The 26,898-nt window shown below is 41.6% G+C and overlaps 1 protein-coding gene across 4 annotated transcripts in view; it reads left to right on the plus strand.

The window, feature by feature from the left end:
• The window catches only part of SCAPER (S-phase cyclin A associated protein in the ER), a 139,416-nt gene that overhangs the window by 56,452 nt on the left and 56,066 nt on the right, over nucleotides 1-26,898 (plus strand). For all 4 annotated transcript variants that reach the window (XM_030954978.1, XM_030954979.1, XM_030954981.1 and 1 more), the window contains exons 21-23: nucleotides 1,178-1,314; nucleotides 4,429-4,494; nucleotides 13,034-13,160. In XM_030954978.1, the coding sequence (XP_030810838.1) occupies nucleotides 1,178-1,314; nucleotides 4,429-4,494; nucleotides 13,034-13,160 (330 nt within the window). The remainder of the gene's footprint in view (nucleotides 1-1,177; nucleotides 1,315-4,428; nucleotides 4,495-13,033; nucleotides 13,161-26,898) is intronic.

The raw sequence follows: 26,898 nt of genomic DNA on the forward strand, positions 1-26,898 counted from the left end.
TGAGCAACATGGACAGTTCATTGAGGAAGACTCTTCAGGTGTACTGGGACTTATCCAAGGTGGGCAGAGGAGCAAAGGGAAAGTCAACATTACCTTTAGAATTTCCTTAGAGGATAGCATTGGATTTCTTATGTCCAGTACTCATTCAGTAGAATTAGACCTACTAATTTAGTATTCATTTTGCATTCCTATGATTTAAAATGGATATTTCATTTACTGTTTCCACCAGATATATATTCCTAGGTTATACCATGCAGCACTGCTTTCCAAAAACTAAATGGTCTTTTTCCAGGAAATTTCACTGAGATTTATTTTGTTTTCTGCAGGCACAGTATTTTCCTGAATCAACGAAAGAACATATAGGTTGTTTTTTGGAAAATACTGTCTATAAATCTGTGTAACATGTCACCATTTACTGTGAATTTTAAGGGGACTTACCAAAAGGGAAAGAATAGCCACATCTGATTGTGGCCATAACAATATTCAAGGTTAAATGATCCTAATAAGCTGTGGTGACCTGTACTTCATAATAAGTTTGGTATTTTGTAAGAAAACTGATACAAACCTCAGTATCTTAAAAATGTGTAAATTGTTCTAATAACTGGCATTGAACTGGTTGTTTAGCATTTCTTCTGTGGAGAACCGAAATTTTACCAATATTCTGCCTAAATTCAATTTTTTTAATGTGAGAGGAAAAGTAATAGTCCTATTAATAAATGGTAATGTTGTAAGTAGTGAAGAGTAAAATATATTTCCATGTATTTTAATGAAGGTTAAGACATGTTTAGATTTTGATGCAGAATTAATATAAAAACCAAAACTAGGCTATTTCACGTAATGAGTTACGTTGGTGGGGTAGGTTTTCTGTAGCTGTAAAAGGCAGCTTGGAGGAGAGAAGGGATGTCAGCTTGGAACCCATACTTGTTAGGTAACAATTTCTTGAAAAGAAGGCACACTGTTTATTGTTGTTCTTTTAATAATTTTTCTCCCTTTTTAGAAAACGCACATCTTGTTCTCTCCAGTGTGAAATAATCTCTTTCCCAAGATTTTTTTTTAATTGGGCTTCATTTTCATAACCTTCAGTTAAATATTCACCACTGTTCTTTTTCCTGGGAAGATAATCTATGATCTCTATCACATACTATACCATTAAATATTATTCCACTATTTTTTGCAGGAACACCTGTCATTAAAAAAGTACATTGTGGACATTGTGATTGAGAGTTCTGTTCCTGTGGAACCATTAAAAGATGGAGAAGAGAAACAGAAAATTAAAAAGAAAGCCAAAAAGCTAAAGGCACGGATGAACTCCAGGTAGTACCAATTTATTTTTATTTTTATTTTTTTCTAAGTTTTGTTCTAAACTTTACCTTCTGTCCTCTAGTGTGAGTACAGTGGAAGGCTGAAAAAATGTAAAATTATTTGCTTTGGGAGTGTCTTGAAAATAACACTGATGAGCCTAATTTATGGCCACTTTCTCTGATTGAGAAAGAAAACTGAATATCGATCTGGAGCCCTTGGTTTCACCTGTTAAGAGCTTTTCTCATAATTGGATGCCAGTGCCCTGCCAAAACTGTAGCCTCTTCTAGCATACAATAGCATGTTTAAATTTGTGTAAACCATGCCTATTTTTCTTTCTAGCTATTGATTTTTAAATGAAGTATCAAAGAAAATCAATAGTAATCAACAAATAGAAGTCAGCCTGCTGTAGTGTCAAATCCCATGACTAAATTTAATCATTTTTTTGCCTGTCACAACAAGAAGAAAGTTAAAAATATCTTCAAGTGGAAAGTGAGTTGTCAGACGTGCAATTTGTTCTTAGTCTAAAAAGTGGCATCTGCAAATCAGTGTGATGTGCAGGACATCATTATATCATGAACTGGCAGTGTCACTCCTTGTGGCTGAATGGTCCCAGCTCAGGTTAATGCTCAGCTCAATATTGTAGCATATTTTTGCATTTCTCTCTAAAAAACTTCTCACCTAGGTAAGAGTCATCGTTACACATTTTCTCTGCCTGTTTAAGCAAGAAGGGTTTCCAATAAGAGAAAAAAGCATGCACAGATTTGTAGAGCTACAGTAGAAACGAGATGTTTCATTAACTCCTAGCAGGCACATCAGCCTTCAAAACCACAACGCTCTTAGAGTGTATTATTGTTCTGACTGCTTTCCTCTTTGGATGAGCAGATCCACCAGCCGAATATTGCTGTTGGAACTGGATAATGTTCTTCAGGTTTCTGGATGCTCAGGATGCAGAGTTATTCATATGACCTGTTGATTTAATGCAGTATCTGGGTCCAGTTTTAATTATTTCTCCAGGGTGACTTCTGTTGAATTTAGGCAAAGATTTGTCAGACCCTGGAATGCAAGTTGACATAATAATTTATTGTTGGCACAAATAGGAGAAAAACTTCTTCAGAACATTTTGAGTTTGTATGTGTCAGACTGCTGTGTGAGTCAGCATATTTGTCATCAAAAATTGTGATTAAAACAGTAATAAGTAATAAAGGGCTATCATTTTACAATGGTGGTGTGCTACTGAAAAATACAGCGAAAGTTTCAAAATCTAAGTTATATTGAGGAGCCATGAAGCTCACATTCATTAAGCTTGGTTTTACTTTTAACTCTTTGGCTAGAGTTTTCAATGGCTTTGCTGTCCTTGAAGATAACTCAGAGTTAAACAGAAGATTTTCTGATGTTAACACTAAAGACTTACTAATAAAAATGTCCAGTAGCAACATAAGGCAGAGGTATTTTGATGTTGCTAATTTAGTTTCATGGATGTTAGCAGATTATCCACACACCATGTTTTAGTACATGTTTGCAGCTCTTCTCCAGGAAAATAAATAGTTACAACGAATGCCCCTATGCCTCAGCACTTGAAATGTCACATTCATTTCAGTTTCTAAGAAGCTGTGATATTTTAAACTGGGAAAAAATAATAACTGCAACCAAATAGGTTCCTGTTACACTCCTGAGTTTCCACATCTTAAATCACTCTTACAGTATCAAAGCAATGAAGGGCAGAGGTGAATGAGGGGACAAATGGTGATCAGTGGGATATTAGATGTGTTGAGAAGTTTCACTAGTCTTATTAATTATATTTATAACCCTAAGCCATTTAACTGGTGCTATCAGTAACAACTGTTATATAGATAAGTGAATTATCTCAGGTTATCATGTATGTGCTGCTAGCAGGAGGATGTTTGGATAGTGACACAGGAGAAGCAGGGTTGATGAAAGCTGAGTGGAAGCATCAGAGCTGTGCTTAGCAGGAGCTTGGTCCAGGCTTTGCAGAGGACTTAAAGCATTCCAGCCATCTGCATTTGGTAACAGGGGTTTGGGGTCATAATTCAGCTTTGACTGACTTGTCTGTACAGAAGCTGAAATGTGTTGTTTCTGGTGAAGAAGGCAAAAGGTTAATAAAGGAATTTCACCTTCATGTTTAATACTAAATTCAGCTGTGATTAATGACTTTATTAATGACCCACAAATCAGAGCTGGTGGTGATGTAACAATATTTGTGTGGAGCTTAAGTTGGAATGGCGAAGCAAACGAAAGGAAAATCTGAGTAGCTTTGGGAAACTTGAGCCATTAGGGTGAACAGAAAATATAAAGAAAGGTTTAATATATGTATCTGAGAGAAATGCATCTGCATCACTGCAGTGCCTGGATTACTTTTGCTTTACATGTGTGCTGTTAGAAATGGGGTGCAGGATTGTTGCTGTGGGTCTTGCCTTGGCCCAGGAACGACTCACGGATTTCACCTGTGGGCACAGGCTGGCTGGAGTGAAAACAAGCAGTGGAAAAAGGTCTTGTCTCCCTCTTCCTGCTTTTTGGCATATGGCCAGTGTAAACAATACTTTTAAGGGACTAAAGAGGTCGTGTTTCTCTTTCCAGCAGTAAAGGAGTCCTTGGTGGAGGTGTTTGTGCTGCTCACCTAACATTCATTATGTTACACTACAGTCAGTAGTTACATAAAAAATGCTTCTGTGCCTGTAAATACAGCCAATTATTTGCATGTTGTCATCTCTCTGATGTACTAATCTGGTCTGCACTACATGTCTGTCATTTATATTTTGTATAATAATATTATTTATATATTTTTTCATAATATTATATAGCATTATTTCACTAATCATTTTATACTATGCAGTAGATTACTACAGTTGTATATATCACTTGTGAAATTTTCTACCATTTGAAAAGTCAAATATACCTTTTGTGTACTGGTGTTATTTTAAAGTAGTAGTGTTAATCATAATTTGTTAATGGCCAATGGCCAGTAATTAAGCACCAGTGGATTATGGATTATGACAGGGCAGCATTGACAGAAAAGCAGAAAACCCCAAAGGTTTGAACTCTCTTGCTGCTCTTACATCCTGGACACTTTAGACAATAGTCAATAATAATGAATATTTTCTCCTCCAGGGCAAAGGAATATGAGAGCTTGATGGAAGCAAAAAATGCTGTGTCTGATTCACCATTTAAAGCCAAGTAAGCATTTATCTCTATATATTTTAGACATAAGCTTTTTCTGTCACAGAAGTGCCCCTGAAATTTCTGGTGGAGCGGGTGTGGAAGGTTTCCCCCAATTTGGGGCATGTTTCCATCCTGAATTACAGATCAGTCCCTGGTACAAAAGGTCAGAGCTCAATAAATGCAATAAAGACAATAAATGTGTCTTTTTTTCTGAAGACACTGTATATCTTAACCTCTATATCATACCTCTGTATCATCCTGCAGTGGTAAAGAGAACACACACTTCTCTTTTTCTTACCTGGAAACAAGAGGGTTCCAGTCTTGTACTTTAAGACTGATGGGTGAAAATTCAGCTGCAATTCTGGAATTGGAAATCTTATGTTTGACCTCCATTTGGTCAGAAACAAAGGTACTTGTGGTGGAATCACAGATGTTTTAATGCACAGATGTCTTGGGCTGACATTGGGCTTTTTTAAAGAATGGACCTTTTTATTGTCAAGAATAAGGCACAGATGAAAACAGCTGGATGGTAAGATGAAAACAAGATCTATGATCACTGACAAATTCCTTCTGCTTAGTTTGGAAGTGAAAATTGCCCAGCTTTTGTTTTCTGATTCCATTGAAATCAGTTGGGAAAAGATGCAAAATATTTGGATTTCCAAGATGATTTTGATAAGTTCTATTACCTAAGATTTTAAAAGAAACGATACAGCTGTAGTTTAAGTGCAAAAGAGTTAAGAAACTGAAAAGAAGTAGAGTTTCATCAGTCCTTGGCAGGACAGGGAGGATATCAGTAGAGTTCTGCAGTTTTGTGATGGTCAACATATTCTCAAATGACTTGGAAAATGAGGGCCAGCAGTGAGGGGACAGTGCAATATTCATGCAGAGATTCAGGACAGTAGAGACAAGAATTGATGCTGAATGCTAATTTTGAAGAGAGTGAGTGAGCAGGCAGTAAAATGGCAGGTGAAATCTAGTGTATATTGAGTGCTACCCAGTGGAGGGGGAAGACAGAACTCAATTGTATCTTCACATAAAAGTGTGGGCCTTGAATTAGCAGATGGGATAGGTAGTTCCCTGAAAATATCAGCTCAGTACTCAGCAGCTCATAAAAATCCTTCAGTAAAATTACTTAGAAACAAGTAAAAACAGAACAAATGTCATCAGGTACAAATACCTGGGTCATTTACATCTTTTGAATAGGATGTGAAGTTCTTTGTCTCTGAACAGATGAGCTACAATTGCTAAAGGTTCAGAAATAGCAGAAAGGGAAATATGTCATGATTTCAGGTATGTCTTATGTATCAGGAAATAAGTAAACTAGTACTGCTCCTGGAGGAAAATGTGATAATAGGGAGAAGTTCTTCTGGGATTATGTTCTAGAGATCTACGGTGTTACAAATGGCATGGCAAAGATGGATGGGGATTGCTTGCTGTCTCCTTGGTACCAGGATGAGGGAGCACAGGGGAAAGCTGGAGCCAGGTTCTAGAGAAACCAGACCCAGTGTTCTTAATGCAGCATGAGGGAGATGTGGGGAGCTCCCACAGGGCTCCCACAGGTGCTCACTGACAGCTTCCCTGCATTCCTGCAGCTCTAGGAAAGCACAGCCAGCCCGAGAGACTCCTAAGCCACAAGTGGGGAAACAAACAGATTAGTAAAGAGGATTATGCAGCCTGGGCTGTTCTTAGTGTTCCTGAGACACCCACTCCCAGTGGGCAGATGGGGTGTGTGCCTTACTGGGAGCTGGGCTCTGGGAGTCTGTAGCATCAGCCCAGGGATTGTGGGGTCTCAAGAGCTGGAGTCAAAAACCCTCATCCTAAAGTTGCAACAACTTTCAGACTGGGGATATTTGTCTTCAGACTGAGTAATAACCTGTACCAGATCCTGTCTGTTTTGTGGCTGTTTCCATCACTCATAAACTGCTGAGGAAGGTGGCATTTTGTACAATTGCTGATGGTTAAGCAGTTCAGATCCTTGCAGTTAGACCTCCTTGATGTAGATACAACTAGCCTGTATGCAAGTATATTTTACATAGGCTTTTCAAAAGCTTGAAAACTGCTGCTGAATCTTAGATGTATTTTGAAATAATAAAAATCCATCACTGAGGTTTGACACAAGAAAATTACCCATCTCCAGCAGATGGCACACCTGCATAAACACATGGGAAAGAGTTGGCTTCGTTTCTTGGCCATCAGCACTTCATTTGCAAGATGAATTTCATGGTATATTGAGACTTCCAGATTTGTAGCTTTTGTGTTTTGCTTTTCTTTGCTGCTAGAAAATAAAAAATTAGGTTCTAGTCATCAGAAAGTAGAAATGTCTGCATTTGACTCTGAAGATATTAATAAGCTCTTGTGTCTCTGTGTTAAGTTCTGAGATTATCAGTGATGTAACTTGGTCAGTTCGGTCTCAATTGTAGCACTAGAGAAACTCAGATGTTAATTTTTTTTTTTATGTTTTCAAATCTTTTGACTGATCCTGAATTTACAGTTTTCATTTCTCTTTCTGTAATTAATTGCTAATTTGCTTTCAGGCAGAATCTTCTGTTCCATCTGCTTTTTTAGTTTCTTCCTTTATTGCCTCCGGTAGGGCCGTGCCCTTTCAGGTGTGAGGTGGTGATGGCCACTGTGTAGCTCACTTCCATCACAGTCTGGGGGGGGGTCTCTTTGCAGTCTTCATGTAAAAACCTAGAGATCTATCAGCTGCCTTCATCTAAATTTTTAAAGTATCATTTCAGGAACCATAGTTATTGTTACTTTCAAAATGACACAACATTTTACCTGCTATGAGGGCTTAAATATTTGTGAGCTTCTTTGAAATCAAGCAGGTTAAAAATGGGAGCTCAAGTCTGAACTGGCTTTTTAAGTAGAGGAGTGTCTGTGAGTCAGCCAGAATCCCATTTATTTCTGTTAAAATGTGTTTATTTTGCACATCACATATTAGAAAATGGAAGAAGAATAGGGAAGTATTTCTGTAAGAGAAAGGATGAGAGGGCAAGAAATTTTATGAGGCAAGAGTTTTAGCCTAGATGGTATCTATTAACATGGGACAACCTAGTCTTAATATAGAGAAAAATAATAGGAAAACACAGAACTAAGTAGGGGATCCTGCTTCAGCAAGGCCAGGAGGAAGAGGAGTCAGCACAAAGAAACAAAGAGCAGTAGGTCTGAAGGAAGCACTGTTACCTTGAGAAGCTGTGTGGGCAGTCAGGGGACACCGTGTGCCAGGGATGCTGTGCCTGTACCTGGCTGGGTGCAAACTGCTGCCAGATGGGAGTCTGCACAGCTCTCAGGAGATCTGCACAGTTACTGAGAAAAGTCCCACCAAAAAAAGGGGGGGTAAAAATAACACCTTTGAATGCTGAATGCAATCTTTGGGTCAAAACAAGAAACTATACAGAGTAGTTTAAGTGTTAATGGTCACCATGGGAAGAGTTTTTGTCTTTCCCAAAAGGGAAGGTTTGAGGTACTCAGATTGGAGTGGAAGTGTACCAGTGAACAGAAAATATCTTTTGACTTAGTGGGCTGTGGAGCTTAAAAATGGAGAAGCACCTTTTTAAAATCTGTTTAAAGTGGGACACAATTGGTAGGTTTATTTATTTGCTTAACAGAAGCAATGTGTTTTAGAATTAAATTCTTTTATGCTTCCTTTCTTATGCCACATTTCTTTAACCACTCCTCTCTCTACCCCCAAACTGAGAGTGTCTTCACAACCAGAACCACTTATGGAATGCAAGTTCTTATCTGATTTTAGTTCTTAGTCATGTTGTCAGTTGTTACAGAAGAAAGACAGAAACCAGAGTTAGTCTTTGGCAGGTAAAAAGCCTTTTTAGATCACCTTTAAGATTAGGCCACTTTAATATTATGAGACCACTGATTTGCTGATGCAACTGATAGACTGTTTCAGTGGTTCTTACTAGTTGAAGGTTTGCAGATTTATAAAACCTTGAGCACTAAGAAAGCACTGATCCAAGTCCTTTCTAAGCTCTGCTCTGGTACTACACTAACAGCAATAAGCTGACAGGCTTTATCCTGCTGTGGTAGACAGTGGTTGTCCCTTGCTCAGTGGTACAGCACTGATTCATGGCTGGGATTGTCAATGACTCTAAGGAGTTCTTCCACAGAAATGACTTCTAAAAGGTAGCTGGGACATTTGGGTTTTCAGTATCTGCTAAAAAATGGTGTGCATTAGGGAGAGGGGTGGGATAATTCCAAATATTGCCTTGTTGGGTCAGTATTTTGGTCTCTGAACTGTTCCACATGCCAAGAGGGACATTCAGAAAAAGGACTGTGGACATTGTCACCTGGAGAAGCCAGGTGTTGCTCCTTGCCTTTCTCAAGTGCATTTGCTGGTTGGTCCCTGGTGGCACTTAGGTAATTTTGTAGGTTCTGGTGGACCCTTGGTGGGTTTGTAGTATTAATTCATATTCTCTGGTCTGATCTGACCAATTATTTAGTGTCCAGTGTACTGGGATAATGTGGCAAAAGGTGTGTCAGGTGTCCATTGGAGCATTCTCAGGTGTCCATCAGAGCACATTTTGAAAAGGGAAGGAAAACATTTTCACAAAGTTAGAGGGTTATTTACATCTATTTAATATTTTCTAATGCAGAGGCAGGACCATGTATTTCAGTGTTAAATATCCAAGTAGCAAAGTATAACTGTCATCCTTCAATACAACAGGGAAAGTAAAGTAATGGAAGATTGCCTTGTGCCTGAAGGGAATTAGCAGGTTTCAGGGGGAGAAGTTTTGTTCTAATATTTTAACTAGTCTCTCCTCGCATAACAAGGAATTGTTTTAATGTATTCTTTTTATTTACCTTTTGTTTTTGACTGTAAAGTGATACCACAGATAGTATGGATATTGGAACCACTGTTATCCTGGAAAAAGACTGCAGCACAAAAAGAAGAGGTAGAAAAAGAAATATTTCCTGTGAGAATCTGCTGCAGACAAGATGGGAATGTAGTGAGAAGTTTTTTCTTTCAGAAGCCCAAAGCTAAATGCCTTTAGCTGATACAATACTTTCCTTCCTTCATTACAATATATCAGTGTAGTCACAGGATAAACTTACCTTGCAGGTTTTCCTGGTGTAGAAGGCTTAGAGTCCAGTTAGGCCAGTTATAAGATATTATACCAAAATACTGATTACTGAGGAAAAAAACAGACAATCTCTGAAACTGGAAGTACTTGTACAAAATTTAATTTCCAAAATGTTGTGGAAACTGTAGAAGAGCTAGAGAGTAAATAAAATAAAATTCAGGTAAACTTTAAAACAAGATAAATAACGGGTATGATTGGGCAGGGGGTGGATTTCCTCTTCAGAAAATAGCTAAAATATTCTCATGGGAATGCAAATAAATGGATTCAGAAACACACCCATTCCCTGGGCATCGATGCCCAGCCCAGACATTGAGTTAAACCCCCAAGGGCTGGGTACGTTGATGCTGCTATTTCAAGGCTTTTTGGCTTTTTTCTGGAGATGAAATTTGGCCTAGAAATACTGACAAATCTTCTTCCTTTGACCTATAAAATATATTAAACCTGCTAAAAGTATTTAGCCCATGTTAGAAACCTTTGATATGAATAGCCCTTGTTTTCCCATTTGCAGTGGAAAAAGATCAGATACTGTATTTGTATTTGCTGAACATACAATTTATTAGTTTACATTATGGTGGTGTTCCAAGACAAATCAGGGCCTTACATCCTTCTGATACTTCTTCTGCATTCTGAATTATCCATTTGTGAGGAGTACTAAAACCTTAATAAGTGAAATGTAAATAATTTAAGGGGAAAAACATTAACTTTTTGTATTATCCTGCACAGCAAAGTTTCAATTATTTATCATTCTATGTATGGCTTAGTAAGCATTGGAGGAGTAAAAATTGGGGGACAGAAAAAAGACTAATTAATTGTGTTGAGATGTTTGGATTTGGATTCAATGGTATTTTTCCAGAATCACTGGATCAGGTGTGGATGCCATGTCCCAGTAATCCCTAGTGCATAGCAAGAGTGTGCCAGGAGTCCAGTGTGTACAAAGAGCTCTCTCTTTCCAAATCCTTTCAGAGCAATGGCAAATTCTGCATCCAAGCACAAGTCCTCTAGCATAGATTTCTAGTCCTTTGAAGCAGTCCAAAAATTATTCTTATTTCCCTGACACGGCCAAGAAGTCAGTATGAAGGATATTTAAATAATTTCTCCAAGGCTCACTGGTGGGAGAAGGCAGGTTTTATTTCCTCTCTCCTCCCCATGTGATCACACAGCACCTTTGACTGGTTTTGGTAGAAAACTCCCTCTGCAGTAGGATCTGAGGATGTCAGAGGTAATTCTTTAATGTGGCAAAATTGGAAATGTGTTCTTCCAGTTTCTTACTGTGTGGTGCTTAACACATGCTTAGAAAGTTTGAATTTTGCTAAAAGTATCCAGAAAGACTTTCAGAAGAAATGGAAAGCTGGAAGCTTTCCCAGGGGAGTTAGTACTGTACAGGTTGTTTTTAAAGTGAGGACAGAAACTGAACCTATGGAGCATCTTAACAGACTGAAGAGAAGGGCTCTTGTGTTAGCTGTGTCAGCTGAAGGCTGTGTAATATGATTATGTTCTCATGGAGTCCTGTGAGCAGTGTTTTGATAAACCTTACACATTTTGTATGCTGATGCCTGATGGAGATTAGGGAAGTGCCTTTCTTCAGCGTCTGTGGTTAATCCTGGTGGAATTCCATTCCTGTGATGTTAAATGAAGTAAATGGAAACCTGTCTTGCTGTCTTTTGTCAGATGAAGTTACAATATAGGGTGGTGGGCTTTATATAGGCTTTAATAGTGGAATTTGGGTAGATATACCAAAGAAATAAAGTATTTTTTGCTTAATGTGCTAGAATATTGCCAAGGCAATAGCCATTCTAAATCCCACTGTGAAAATACTCTGCTTGTGGACTGCAACAGTTCCACTTCTCATTGGTGCTGTGGTCTTTTGATTTACTGTCCAAGTCCTGCAGTTATTTGGGCTTTGGCTTTTAGTTTCGTTTCCCATTTTAGCTTATGGCTTATGGAGATAGACAGAGGTTTCCTCCAACCTCATTTTCCACAGAGGAAATAGTGCAAAAAAATCTCATCAGGATGTAATCTCCTTTTATTTTTCTTGTCATATAAAAACCCTGGTTGTATATTAGTGGGCTCAGCTGACCAGATGATAAGAAGTCCAAGACTCAAAATTCAACAAATCATTTTTATTTATACTTCAAGAACACATATGTATCTTCAGCATGTCTTGAAAGCTATTAATGAAGCTCCTAATTTTTTCAAAGAGAAGACACAGCGTACCTGTTTTCTCTTGATTAAGTGGAAACTCCCTATTCTTCTATAAATTAATACTCTGATTTTGGGGAATTTTTTTTAATATAGCGTTACTATTGTGGTACATTCTCCAGCCATTCCATTTCCTGTCTCACTTCTGGGAGACTGGTTAATGTAATCTTTTTCTTTTCCAATACTCTGTGGTCACTTTGTGAATGCCTTCTGGCCCTTTAACCCTGACATCTCCATTTTATGATGAGCACTCTTGCCCTTCCCCTCCTTTTCCTTCCTCCAGACTTCTGTGTGTAGGCTTGCAGTCCCAGCAGGGTCTGCCGCTCCTCCTGCTCAGTTGCCAGCTCTGTCCCACTCAGTGCAGGTGCCCAGTAGCTGAAAGCAAAGGTGCAGCAAGCCCTGAGCCTTGTCACTGAGAGCAGCAGGAGGGGACACTGAGGCAGCGGCACCAAACCCATGGCAGGGACAGAGTGACACCTCCTCCTGACTGCTGTCAGTCTGCAGCTCAGGGACTCTGGCAGCTTTGTCTCCTCTGCCTTGCTGCTCCCACTGCACCCTCACACTCTGGGCACAGAAGGATAAACTGTGGCTGTTTTCACTGCTGTATTTTGTATTTTGTGCCCTGGCCCTGGGTGTTTCCCCTCAGTGCTGAGCAGCAGAGCACAGGTGAATAGCCCAGGTGCAGATGTGTAAAACTGAAATGGAACCCAACCAATGTGTGTCTACATCACTCCCACCACTGCATTCTGGCTTCATTACTGACCCTTGTTAATAAAATGCCCTTTCTGAGGTAAGCTGCAAAGCCATTGCTTTTCTCTTATTCAAATAACCCTGAAGAGCCATTTCTTTTATGATGCCTATAAGAAATCAGCCAAGTGGTCCTGCTGTTCCATTTCCCTTACTCATCTTAAATAGGGTGAAGCCATTTGAAAATGAGGATGGCAAAAACTACCATGATAAGCTGTGGAAGGGGAATAGGGAAACAGCAGAAACAAATGTAGCTCATAAAGCACCTTTATGGCTGTACTGTTCACTCTATAGCTGTGCTGTTTCCTTGAAAAAGTAGATAGTGAAATGTCACTCCAAGCTGACAGTATCTCCTTGGATGTTTAGCATCCTGTACAGAATAGATGATAACAATATTTAACACAGATTTTCACAATTCCTTCATTGGTACCAGAGCTTCATTACAAAGATGTGGGTTAATAAAGCAGTTTTTGCTTTAACTGCTCTTTGTTTTCTGTCATCTGTTGAAGGTTACAGAGATTAGCAAAAGACCTTCTGAAGCACCTCCAAATGCAGGATGGCTGTTCCTTGGGGAACCACAAAGTTCCTGGTCTGGACAGGACTTTAGGAGAGATCTCTCGGATTCTGGAGAAAGAGGTATTGTGACTTATGACTGACCTAAAAATTGTTTTGCCCTCAAGTCTCATCAGGGTGGATTTGGGAATGTTTAATGTGAGATGTTGAAGAATAAATGACCTCTATGTAACAAGCAGTGTCTGCTGTAACACTTTTCGCTTTTTTCCCCTGTATTTTCATAAGGATTGTTTTTAACCTGGGTCATTTCAGTCATCTAGCTTGTAGTGCTTACCCACAAACAGCTTTTACAATAAGAGGCCAAACCAATTAGCAGAAAACAGAGGAAAGAATTGGATCCAGGTTTCCTGGAGCACCAATCTGTTGAGTTTTGCCAGAGTTCAACAAAGTCAGTGGGTCTTCACTGGAGGAGGAAGGTATGATGTGCATGTATGTGGGATATTCCTACATTTTTGACTTTTTTACAGTGATATGATTGCAGAGCATGTTTTGCTTTATGGTAAATGTTGGATTTTTTTTTTAATTCATAGCACTGCATTTGCATCTTTTTCCCTATTTCCTCATTGTCAGTCTGCTGCCACAGTGCTTTCTGACTTGTAATGTGGTTTGTTGCTCCATTAGGACCACAGTATTTGGGTTTTTAGCTGGAACATTATGTTTTGTTCTCTCTGCAACCACTAAAAAAATACTTCTCTTTCTTATCTGTAATCAAGACATAATGAAAATTAGTTCTGTAAGAAACCAAATTAATGAAATCTGAGGAGGAGATTGCATCATTGTGGTTCAGACTTGATGTTTGTGAAAATGAGAGCTCTGCTTGATGCTTTTCACAGCTCGGTCAGTGTGGAGAAGACAATTGTTAATGGCACATGCTTTTCAATCCTGGGATGCACGGGCTCCTCACTGTGTTCTGGGGGTGCCTTGGAGCTGCTCATCAAGCTTAAGAGTGTGTTTGAAAGACTTGTGCCATTTTCACATTTTACAGGGCTTCCATTAATTATTGAAAAACTCATTTTTTATTGATTTCAAAATACAGAAATCATGTTGTTGCATGACTGTGATGAAAAGATGAATCTGTGTGAAAGTTATCTAAATAATCCTTGGAAGTTCTTTGGATTGTGGAGTTGTATCCAGCCTTTTTACTAGTAGTCATCTGCTGAGATTTTTTAAAATGAGATGTGAATTGCAGCTAAGTGTTACTCATTAGTTGTTTACATGGTTTTGCTGGTTGTTGAGTCTGCAGTGGGGAATTAAAAACTAAATTTGATAGTATTAATAGATGTGGATTATTTTGTTGTTGATTTGGGGTTTTTCCCCAAAACATTTACCTCCCTCTGGAGAAGTATTTTTCTGTCGGAGTGTCCTGATCAATAAGGTCAGGAGGGATTGATTTCAGTAACTGTTGCAGTGTTCACAGCACAGATCTTACATGGCCATTTGCAGGAAGGGATGGGAATTCTCTTGTTAACCTGGGAGTCAGAAATCCACAGCCACATCTTACATGTCAGTGGGCACTGAAAGAGCCCTGATGGTGTCAGTCGTGGACTGAGAGGAGGAGACTGACACTGTTAATTGAATTTCCCTGGAGAGCATAAAAATATAACCTAATGTGGGGGGAGGAAGGGGGAGTGGGAACCACACAAGCTGTCAGTGTGTGTGAGCTGATAACATTGATTTACCCTTGCTAATGGCCTGGCTTGAATAAAGAATTGCCCTGAGGGAGGACAGGGTTCACTACAATAGATCCTTGCCACTTACTAGAAATTCTTCTTACTCACAAGAAGTCCTGCAAAACTATTACAAAATATAATTGATCCAAAACCCCTCTTTTCATTCATGCTGTGAAACATTGGATTTTTCTTTTGTTAATAGTTTGCACTGCCAGAAAAATTTATGTATTCAGGCTCACCAGGAAAAAAAGGATTGGTTTTACAGATCATGAAATGAATTGCTGAGCTGGTGTTTGTAACAGTAAATAAGAAAAATATATACCATTACATTTCTCAACAGAAGGAAGGGCTATTCAGCTCATTAGAAATTCCATGACTGTGCTAAAACAGCCTGAAAGGGTGGGGTGTAATATTTATGCAAACTTGAATCGCAAAAAAAGCCACACACAAAAGATTTGCAGCCCTGCCTCAATGGGATTTGCCTCCAGGTACAATCAGATCACACTAACAATTTCTGTTTGGACTTAGCCTTCATCTCATGTGTTCCACTGTACTGAATAAGGCTTTCTGTCACTTCTGAACCTCTTTCATGGTGTGAGAACATTCTAGGCTGCTGCATGCCTGCATGCTTATTGTGGTCACACTTGCTCTTGTTTCTGCCTTCCTGCTCTGCTGGACACAGCACATTCTGCACCTGGGGCCAAGTGATCCCACTAATACAGCAAGAAGTGCTTGTTTAATGCAATTTGAAAGGTTTATATATCCTCTAGATACTCAGATTTGTCTCAGAAATGTCTCTCAGGCAAAGATGCATCTTAACCACTGTGTATTTTGGAGTCCTGGCTGTTTATTGCAGCACTTTACCTGCTCCTCATTCACTGCTGCTGGGTCCCTGTGCAACCCAGCATATTTGAGTGCTAACAGATGAAAGAGATGTGCTTTGCCTTGCTTCAAGTGGTTATTAGATCTCCAAACACTTCCTGATGTGCCCACATTGGCTTAGTTGGATGAAGCTCTACAAAAAGCAGGAGCTTTGTGTCCAATGCTGGAAAAGGATTTGTGAAGAATAAGCAAATTGAAGTGCAGGTTTTGAGGATCTGACTTGGAGTGTGGCCATTAGCTTCATGAAAAATGTGCCTTTAAATTAAATATGCATAAGAGGTACTCTAAAGTCATAAACCACCATATGCTTCCTGTTTTCAATAGGTTTGTGCTCCTCCAGCCACGTGTTGGTAGGAGGCAAGGAGCACAAATCCTGATGTTGTGTATGCCTGGAGTGCTGTTCCCCAGGTGGGTCCAACCAGTGCTGCTGCTTTGGGTGTGCTCTGGGTTATTGGAAGGTAGTCCTTGGGTTTGTGTATCTCATCCTTTCTGGCAGAAATCTTGGAAGGAAGGTGTATTCACTTTCACCTCTATTTTGTTTAAAAGGACATTAGGAAAACAAACACACACAGAGCCACAACAGCAGAATGCGTGCAAATATTTCCAGAAAGCCCCTGCCTGAGGTTGGCAGGTGTCATATGGGACTCTTCAAGCTCTTAGTAAGATCTGATAACCCTCAGTTTAAGATCTCCTATGAATGGGCCTTTGATGCTAAAAGAAAAACTCTCCCAGAAGGCAGAGCTGATGTTTGAAGTGGCAGGGCTAGAGCACTTGTCCTGCCATGATTCTTTTGATTTTATGCATGTTCACTCCTTGAAGGACTAATTTTACCCATCCATCCCTGAGGGTAACTGTGTGTTTCAGATGCACAAGGAATCCCACAGTGAGTGCTGGAGCCTGCCTTCAGCAGTCCCACAGAAATGTCCTGTGATGGGAACTCTTAGGAACCAGGCTACTGAGAGCTGTGTAACCTATTAGTGTGACTGCAGCTACACTTCTGACTTGCTTATGCTTATATCATTTATTTCCCTATTATGTAAAGAGGTGATATTCCCTGATTTAAAACTTTCCTGATTGAAAAGATCAACTGATTAAAAAATGTCTGCTGCATACACATGAGGCCCTGACCTGACTGAAGTACATACATTTCTAAAGGTTGTGACCCTGACCTGGGTCAGAGGTTGCTGCCTCTCAGATGGTCATCCTTACACTTGCCAACAGAACATCCCTTCCCTAAAGCTCTTCCTAGTGTTTGTTCATAGAGGGTTGGGTGTGTCTTCAGGGTTCAAAAGTCCTACTTTTAAATGTTAGAAGTGTCCTGTGTGGTTTTGGACAGGTCTGTGCAGGGCAGGGTTGGGAGACACTTATTCTGTTGCCATTGAAGGGATGGTGACAGCAGCTGAGGGCAGTGGCCTTTTCACCTGGCTCAGCTGCAGCTAAAACACTGCAGTTAAATCACTCCAGCTACATTTGTACAACACTTACATGTGACATTTAGACAAGGCCTTAATGTGTCTGTGCTCCATCTGACTGGGAATATGGCGCACAGATTCAGTAGGATTCTGAGGGAACCTCATGATTTTTGGAATTCAAGGGCTACAGTTAATCTGCTTAACTGGAATTACTTTTATATGATGCTTCTTGCTGATTACTGGTTTGAAAAAGATCTCCACCACAAGAGGAGTGATATGGTTCCTTTAATTGAGTGGTTTGACTGCAGGTCTCCCAGCTCTGCTTTGGGAGAGGGCTGCAGAGCAGGGTGCAGGTTTAATCCAGCACAAACAGGACAGCTGAGGCTCTCCCATATACTCACAAGGCACAAAGTCCTACAAAGAAGATTTCACTGCTTCTGCTTGTAAAACTTACTGTGATTTTGGATGGGTTTGAGGATAGCTGTGTCCCTGATCTCCTTCAGGCTCTCCACATGCTGTAAAAATCTCAGCAAATAATAGTGAGTGCAAAATAAATTGTTAAAGTGTGGAATTAACATGGAACCACAAAATAAAACAGGAGGCTTTTAATAAATTGGGCCACAGTGCTTATAGTTACTTACCAGCTCTCTTCATGCAAATCTAGAAGCAGCTGCCTCTGAATAGGCTAAGTTTAAGTGTGATTATTTACATTACTAATTCAGAATAATATTCTTACTAGAAACAGATTTCAGGGGGAAAATATACTTCCTTAGAGAAGGGTGTCATTTTGTAACTGAAAAATGTGTGAATATGAGCTAGTAAATGACTGCAGTGGTTTAATCCATTTTCTAAAAAAAGGGTCTCAATGCTCATGATCTCTGAGACATGCTCTCTCAGTGACCATTAATGGTTTGTTTTGTGTCAGGCAATGTTTTTGGGTTTGGGATTTTTAGAGAGATTTTTCAGCCTCCTGTTTGAGCAGTGGTGATGTCAGTTATTTACATTTCAGTAAAATGTTTGTCGTAGCTTTCAAATACATGGGGGCTGTAGACAGACAGTGTTTATCCCATTGTAAAGACTGTCAGAAATGGCTGGCTCTAACAACACACTCAGGCCCTGTATTTATGTTTTATTCTCTAAACTCTTGGGCCCCTTGGGGATGGTGACCATAGCCAGGGTGAAGAGGGACAATTCCCCCAATAATACAAACTCTCCATTATCAGAAACAGAAACAATAAAATTAAAAACTGTTGAAGAACTAATGTATGGAACAAAAGTGGTGTTAAATGCAACATGGGATAAGGTTCTTCAAATATCTCTACAGAGATTTAAAATTGCCCTGCGTGTGTATATGTGTGAGTATGTGTATATAAACATATATATGACATATATATACAGACAAAATAGATTTGAGAAGCAAATTCTCTGTTATAAAGACTCAGTATTGTTGCTTAAAGTATATTGAAGAATACAGTGAGAATTGTGATCCCCAAACTCTTGCACATTGAATTTTGGCGCTGCAGATATTTGCACCCAAGGGACTGTGTGTTCCTAGTGTAGCAGAGTGGTATGGCCTTCAAAGACAGAATTGCTATCCTATCTGTCACCATCCTACATAAGTCAAAAAGAAGCATTAGTATGAAAAAGAATGAAAATTGCAGTCATAGTGAATTTACCTTAATCATGAAGCAGTGGCTCGACCCCCACTGTATTTTGGGATCTTGCCTATCTCCATGCATGCGCACAGAGGCACAGTTGCTGTGTGTAATTCAACTTACATTATTCTCTAGAGCCTCCCAGTGGATTCATTTCTTAGCTGACTGAGGATTTCAGAAGTTGACATTTGTGCATTATTGTAGCCATGAGCAGTGTGCCTGGCAGGTTTGTGAGCAGGGCTGTTCCTGGCAGGTTTGTGAGCAGTGTGCCTGGCAGGTTTGTGAGCAGGGCTGTTGCTGGCAGGTTTGTGAGCAGGGCTGTTCCTCGCAGGTTTGTGTGCAGGGCTGTGCCTGGCAGGTTTGTGAGCAGGGCTGTTCCTGGCAGGTTTGTGAGCAGGGCTGTGCCTGGCAGGTTTGTGAGCAGGGCTGTTCCTCACAGGTTTGTGAGCAGGGCTGTTCCTCGCAGGTTTGTGAGCAGGGCTGTGCCTGGCAGGTTTGTGAGCAGTGTGCCTGTGCCTGGCAGGTTTGTGAGCAGGGCTGTTCCTTACAGGTTTGTGTGCAGGGCTGTGCCTGGCAGGTTTGTGAGCAGGGCTGTTCCTTACAGGTTTGTGTGCAGGGCTGTGCCTGGCAGGTTTGTGAGCAGGGCTGTTCCTTACAGGTTTGTGAGCAGGGCTGTGCCTGGCAGGTTTGTGAGCAGGGCTGTTCCTTACAGGTTTGTGTGCAGGGCTGTGCCTGGCAGGTTTGTGAGCAGGGCTGTGCCTGGCAGGTTTGTGAGCAGGGCTGTGCCTGGCAGGTTTGTGAGCAGGGCTGTTCCTTACAGGTTTGTGTGCAGGGCTGTGCCTGGCAGGTTTGTGAGCAGGGCTGTGCCTGGCAGGTTTGTGAGCAGGGCTGTTCCTGGCAGGTTTGTGAGCAGTGTGCCTGTGCCTGGCAGGTTTGTGAGCAGGGCTGTTCCTGGCAGGTTTGTGAGCAGGGCTGTTCCTGGCAGGTTTGTGAGCAGTGTGCCTGTGCCTGGCAGGTTTGTGAGCAGGGCTGTTCCTCGCAGGTTTGTGAGCAGGGCTGTTCCTGGCAGGTTTGTGAGCACGGCTGTGCCTGGCAGGTTTGTGAGCAGTGTGCCTGTGCCTGGCAGGTTTGTGAGCAGGGCTGTGCCTGGCAGGTTTGTGAGCAGGGCTGTTCCTTACAGGTTTGTGTGCAGGGCTGTTCCTGGCAGGTTTGTGAGCAGGGCTGTGCCTGGCAGGTTTGTGAGCAGGGCTGTGCCTGGCAGGTTTGTGAGCAGGGCTGTGCCTGGCAGGTTTGTGAGCAGGGCTGTTGCTGGCAGGTTTGTGTGCAGGGCTGTGCCTGGCAGGTTTGTGAGCACGGCTGTGCCTGGCAGGTTTGTGAGCAGTGTGCCTGTGCCTGGCAGGTTTGTGAGCAGGGCTGTTGCTGGCAGGTTTGTGAGCAGTGTGCCTGGCAGGTTTGTGAGCAGGGCTGTGCCTGGCAGGTTTGTGTGCAGGGCTGTTCCTGGCAGGTTTGTGAGCAGTGTGCCTGTGCCTGGCAGGTTTGTGAGCAGTGTGCCTGTGCCTGGCAGGTTTGTGAGCAGGGCTGTGCCTGGCAGGTTTGTGTGCAGGGCTGTTCCTGGCAGGTTTGTGAGCAGGGCTGTTCCTCACAGGTTTGTGAGCAGGGCTGTTGCTGGCAGGTTTGTGAGCAGGGCTGTTCCTGGCAGGTTTGTGAGCAGGGCTGTGCCTGGCAGGTTTGTGAGCAGGGCTGTGCCTGGCAGGTTTGTGAGCAGGGCTGTTGCTGGCAGGTTTGTGAGCAGGGCTGTTCCTGGCAGGTTTGTGAGCAGGGCTGTGCCTGGCAGGTTTGTGAGCAGGGCTGTGCCTGGCAGGTTTGTGAGCAGGGCTGTGCCTGGCAGGTTTGTGAGCAGTGTGCCTGTGCCTGGCAGGTTTGTGAGCAGGACTGTGCCTGGCAGGTTTGTGAGCAGTGTGCCTGTGCCTGGCAGGTTTGTGAGCAGGGCTGTGCCTGGCAGGTTTGTGAGCAGTGTGCCTGTGCCTGGCAGGTTTGTGAGCAGGGCTGTGCCTGGCAGGTTTGTGAGCAGGGCTGTGCCTGGCAGGTTTGTGTGCAGGGCTGTTCCTGGCAGGGTGGCTCTGGGCCAGCCCGTTCCTGTCCCCATGTCCTCGGCATCTGCCGCTCTCCACTAGGGGACACCACCGGCAGAAGTCTTGGAATCCTTACAAGTCATAAATCTATTTAGAAGTAGAATTTCTCTCTGACACCAGGTTCAGACACCATAGTGCTTGGAAATCACACAGCTCTTTCTCCTGTTAAGCTGCTTACAGCAGCTGTCTCCTGGTGTGGGTGCCCAGGGGAATTACCTGGATAATCACTGCATATCCTGACAAAACCCAAACCTGCACTCACCCCGAGAGCTCATTCTGCAGGAAATGGGGGAGCACACCTATGCACAGCTCTCATTTCAAAAGGAAACAGTTGTGTGCCCACAGTCCAAGGGCACCCTGGGGAGCCAGGGCTGTTGGTGCTGTCCTGGTGTGGCGGGGTCGGTGAGCACGTTGGGCTGTCCATCTGTCTGTCTGTCTGGCTGCAGCAGCCCTGCAGCTGGGCTGCAGCACTGCCAGGGCAAGGGCTGAGCTGTGCCACAGCTGGGGGCACACCCAGAGCTGGGCTGGGATCAGCTGCAGGGTCCCGAGGCTGCTCCTCTCCACCTCCCTGGAGAGCCCTGGGGCTGTCAGGGCAGCCTCTGCCTTTCTTGCACAGCCTCTGATTTTCTTGCACAGTGCACTGGTTCACTCCAAAAAGCCTTCTTTTCTATCAGGCAGGGGGCATTTCCTGGCCAGAATTTTTAAAAAGAAAATAAACACCCACATGCCACCTTAACTGTGCTTTTATGCTTACAGGTTTTGTTCTCTGGGAAAGTAATTGATACTCTTATTTGTTACAATGAGCCGTTAAAACTTTAAGGTTCGTTTTAGCTAAACGTATGATGTATTTCTATGCAAATAGTGGATTCATATTTTAATCCATCCATTAATTTTTCAACTCAGGATACTCCTGCAGTAGCCAGTTCCAGAGCTATAGTGATGTCACATGAAGGGAAGTAATTAATCAAATGTAAAGTTGAATTATAACTGTTTAAAAACAATTTAAAGTTCAAAATCCAAACATTAAGAAGGGTATTGAATTACAAAACATAAAAATAAGTTTTAAAACTTTTTTTTAAGTAAAAAACAAGTCTAAACTAAAAAGTTTTACCAGCTAAAACTAGCATTTGGACCCCTGGAACTTTGTGTATTGCTACTGAAAATCTAATAATTTTGCAAATACAGACAGAGGGAATACAGAACATAGGGAATTCTGTGTTTATGCTTCCTTTGTTGCAAGTGTTAAGTACAGAACCTCAATCAGAGCATGAACTCCAGAAAGGATAAAGCAGATAGAATTGTTGGAGAAGATGAGATGTAAGTAACCCTCCTGAAAATTAACTCACTTCTTTAAAGCCTGTAACAGTGAGAATTAGAGAATTTTAATGTCGAGGTGATCATCACTGAGTGCCAGTGATGCACAGTGCCACTCAAACCCAGTTGGAAGAAGGTTTAGCAGTGTTCAAAACTATCAGCACTGTCCTGTAAGCACCAGTTTATCTGCAGATGGTCCAAGCTGCTGTTGGAGTAGAAAAATCCTCTTCTGTATCAGCTGCAGCAGCAGATTTGATAGTCCCAGCACAGAGGCAGTGGGCAAACACAGCAGGACTCTGGACAGCATTTCCCACCCCAACAGCCTTTTCCTGTCACTGCCTGGAAGAAGTCAACAGGTCAGGTGTGTGTCATGCGCTGCAGGTTGGGCAAGGCAGCTTTATCTCATCAATAATTCCTTTGCCCAGAGTTTCTGTAATCTGTGGATTAACCTTTTACCCAAGATGAACATATAAATAGGAACTTGTTACTAGGGGTCAGTCACAGAATATTTTTCAACTTGTTTGCTGGAAATGGTATTATAAGGCAAGTTGAGTTCACAGATAAGCTCTGCAGTGTTCTTATTCCAAGATTATTGGGAGGTTAATTTCAGTGCCCAGTGGGTGTAGTTGAGAACTGCCGCAGGATGTAATTAAATGCTGTCAGCTTCCAGTGTTGTACTAATTGTGGCTTTTTGCTGTCAGATCAGGCTTCTACGTCAGTTTAGAGCTAATACATCATATCAGAGTGGATATAATGGATATTTATACATTCCAGGGTATGCAAAGTTCCTCCACTACAAGACAGGAGATATGTTTTAGTGTTGTTAAAGCCCAGGCTCTGCTTTCTCAGTGAGAGAACTTCCTGCCCAGGCACATTTTTGCCAATAACAGAGGCCAGTTTAGAAATCATAATAAAGTAATGATTAGCATGGTTTCTAAAGAAAAGTTTTTTTGTTTCATTTAGTCTGATGGTATATATATAAATATATTTTCTTTGAAGTATTTTTAGGTTCAACAGTGATTTGAGACCATCACTTCTGACCTGAGAACACATCACCCAGAGGCCTTCATGGTCTGTTCTGATGTTGCAGCACCTCACAAACCCACCCTGTTCCTGTGCCCCACAGTCCTTTGTGGCTGTCCTGGAGATGGGCTCATGGTCTGAGAGGCTGGTCACAAGAGAGCACCCAAGGCAATCAGGGGAAAGCTCTGTTCAGGGTTTGAGTGCTCTTAAAGACCTTCATGACAGGCCTTTAAACAGCCACTGCTCCCTCTCTTTATGTCCTCTCCCACATAATTTTAGTACCTTCACTTTGGCTGGGTTGCACTGGCTTGCACAGTCTGGGTTCAGCAGAAATAAACTGCTTTCTAGTGGCTGCCAGCTCTCAGCAGTGACCTGCCAGAGTCAGTGTTCAGAGAGAGCTGACTTGCCTGCTCACTGGGCAATTCATTGTCCAATAAATGTTGAGAGAGGACAGGGCAAGATTATGTAATTTTGCTTTCTATTTACCTGTTTGGGAACTTTTATTTTTGTAATTTATCAGAAAAAGTCAAATTAGCCTCAGCTAATGGAACCATCTGTGGAGATCCAGGAGCTCTCTTATTATTGTTCCTCTTATTAAAGCTCTATTGTTGCTTTCCTCCTCTAATTGATGCACTTACTAGAGGCCCTGTTATTTATAAATAGACCAGACATTTATTTTTAATAAGCACAAGTGCTGCAATGCTCAGTGCTGTCTCTCAGGGTATCCATGAGGGTAATTCTTACTTTCCCAAGCAATGTTGTGTGTTTCCTGTAATGCTGCTTGGCATGGCTGAAAGCAGATGAAAAGAGAGCATGGAATTCCCTGGTTTACCTTTACCTGTCTTTCCTTTATGGCTTTCACTGACTCTTGTGGCTTCACAATTAGGATTGTGAGGGTCCTGTCCTTGTCAACAGAAGTACAACAGGGTGCTTCTCTGGGACTTCACTGCCAAACTGAAAAGCCACTGCAGAACTTGGAAGGAGATTGTGTAAATAAGGCTCATCCTGTTCAATTAGATCATTCAGTGAGTCAGTAAGGAGTCCTATTGAATTTGGTTTGACCTGACAATGTGGGCAGATGTTAGCAAGCAGAAAAATGAGTTAAGTATGTGATGGCATAGACAGAAATTACGTTTATGTGCACAGGATGCTTAGTGTTTTCAGGACAGGCTTAAGAATCAATTTTTTTAGTATTGGTATTGTCCCTAGGCCTGAACAAATTTTGGGTTGTTTGTCAATGGTAGACTTTCAGAGAGGATAGTCCAAAATGCCTCTTCTTCTTTTATTTTTGATACAGTTAAAAAGTAAGGTGAGCCTCATTTTTCATATTGCATTAATACTGTATCAAGTGCTTGCTTTTTCACCCTTTTGGTTCTTAGATATTTGTCTTGCTGTGTGCTAAATGCAGGCTGTGAAGTTGCAGCTGGCACAGCTGAGCTGTGGAGGTGACAAGCCAGTGTCACCCAGATGGCTCAGGAGCCAGAGGCACCTCTGCATGGGTGTGAGCAGGGCTGAGCTGGAGCCGGCAGTGGAGCACCTCCCCCAGGTGCCAGGGATCCTCTGCTCCTGCCTGAGGACACACAGACACAGCAGCTGCCCTTCCCAAAGGCCCCAGAATCACCTTTCAGGCTCAGAATGTGCACTGGCTGAGCAGGACAAGGTGGGATGGGGTGTTTGTCAAGGCCTCCTTGCTGGGGCTTTAACCCATAAGCGGTGCAGGAGGAAGGAATGGATGCAAATACAAGAGAGATACTCCTTGATGGGAATGATGCCTCCCTCCAATTCAAACAACACTTAGCCAGCTCTGGCTCATGTTTTACTCCTAAACTAGTTGTTCATTGATATTCAGTGGTTGAAATTTTATTGTGGGTGAATTCACTTATGTTTGAAAACCCGTTTGAGGTTTACACCTGGAGTGGGGGATTATTGTAACACTAATTTCACTACAGAGAAGTGTTGCAGGGAGCAAAATTGCTTATTTTAATAGAAAATACTCCTTTGGTGTACTCTCCGGGGATTTTCACTGTATAAAGTCTGGAGACCTACTCAAAGAGTGTAGGTTTTCAGAAATCTGTCCGTGGGTATGTATGTGCATGTAGATATACTTGTGAATTTATTTAAAGGGAGAGGAAAGGTGGGGGAAAAGGAGAAGCCAGCGCAATATTCAGTTGTCTGGTTTGTTTTTCTAAGCAAGCTTTGAACTGCATTTCTTAGCCCCTGGCATTTTAGATAGAATCTTCAAACACTAGATAAAAGGAAAGAAAAAAATTCTTAAGAGGAATTTTACTATATTTCACTAATTAGTTATTATTTCTTCCATGAATGAACAGTTAAAAATAGAGTTGCACAAGTGTGTTCTTTCAGAAATAGAAGTCAGCATGTTTCAAAGTATTTGGTTCCATTCAGAAATAATTTCTTCTGAAATACTTTAGTTCCTGAAGTCTGTTCAAACGGGCTCTCCAGATCAGCTTCTGATTTGGACATTCTGCAGGACCAGCAGAAAACCTTCTTTGGGTTAATGAAGGAAAAGTAATTTTTCTAAATTTCCTTTTTAGTCTTCATGAAAATATTTATTTTGGAGGTTTGCCTTTGAGGGAGGGTCTGCACCAGAGTATTTCAGTTAGTTCAAAATATTTCAAATAGTCAAAATGGGCTAAAGTCACATAGAGCAGAGGTAGCAAAGCTGGCATTAAATCATTTCAGCTGTTAAAGCTCAGCATTATTTCTGATTCTGCTCTACTTATTAACTAATAATAATACTTTAACAGGAGAAATGTATGGAAGGGAGCACTTTGGTCCAGGACATTGGATTTCACCCAATAACTCTTGCACCAAATTAATAAATTATGATTTAACTGGGATCATATTTTTCTAGAAGATAATCAGGTTTGATTTAAAAACTTTAAATGATTGAGAGTCGACTATATATGATAAGTATATTATGCTCATCATTAATTACTCCTGGCATTAAAACCCCCCATTTTATTCTCACCTGAATTCATTCAGTTTCAGCTTCCAAATATTGGTTGTTCCTGTGTATTATCAGACATCTTCCCATTCAGGTCCTTCCACAATGTTATCCCAGCATTTTTTTACTTTCCCCAGCATAAACTAAGTGGCACTTCTGTTGTCCTTCTGGTGACACAGATTTCCTGACCTGTGCTGCTCTACAAGTGCTGTGGTTTGCCAGTGCCCTGTGCAGGGAGGGCAGCAGCGGTGCAGGGCAAGCTTTGCTCTCCCTTCTCTGCTGGAATATTGAACACACAACCCAAAAGCTGTTGCAAAGCAGTGCTGGCTTTATTTCCCTCTGTGTTACTTAGTGTTACCCACTCCCTTGTATAAATTGAGCAGCATTTTCCCCCAGTTTGGTTTCATTTCTGAAGCACACAGTTCACATGGTGTGACTGCTTTAATGAGTGCAACAAAAGCCAGCCAAGTACCAGCCCAGGCCAGTTGTCCTTTTCATGTGTTTCTTTGTTGGCCACGTTGGATAGGATGGGGCATATGTGTAAATCACTCTTTTTGAGCTGTGTGTATTTTTCTGTACCAAATGTCAGATAATGAGATGAAAACTTTATATTGAACTTTCTATTTAGCCTGCTCATTTTCGAATTTGCCAAACATACTTGTGTCCTCGGGTAAGTGGTGCTTCCGAGGGTGCCACAGATGCCAAACCCTGATAAAATCTACCCTATCTTGTTAATGAACACACA

This window comes from Camarhynchus parvulus, chromosome 10, assembly GCF_901933205.1.
Source record: "Camarhynchus parvulus chromosome 10, STF_HiC, whole genome shotgun sequence".
In the NCBI taxonomy this organism is placed as follows: Eukaryota; Metazoa; Chordata; class Aves; order Passeriformes; family Thraupidae; genus Camarhynchus; species Camarhynchus parvulus.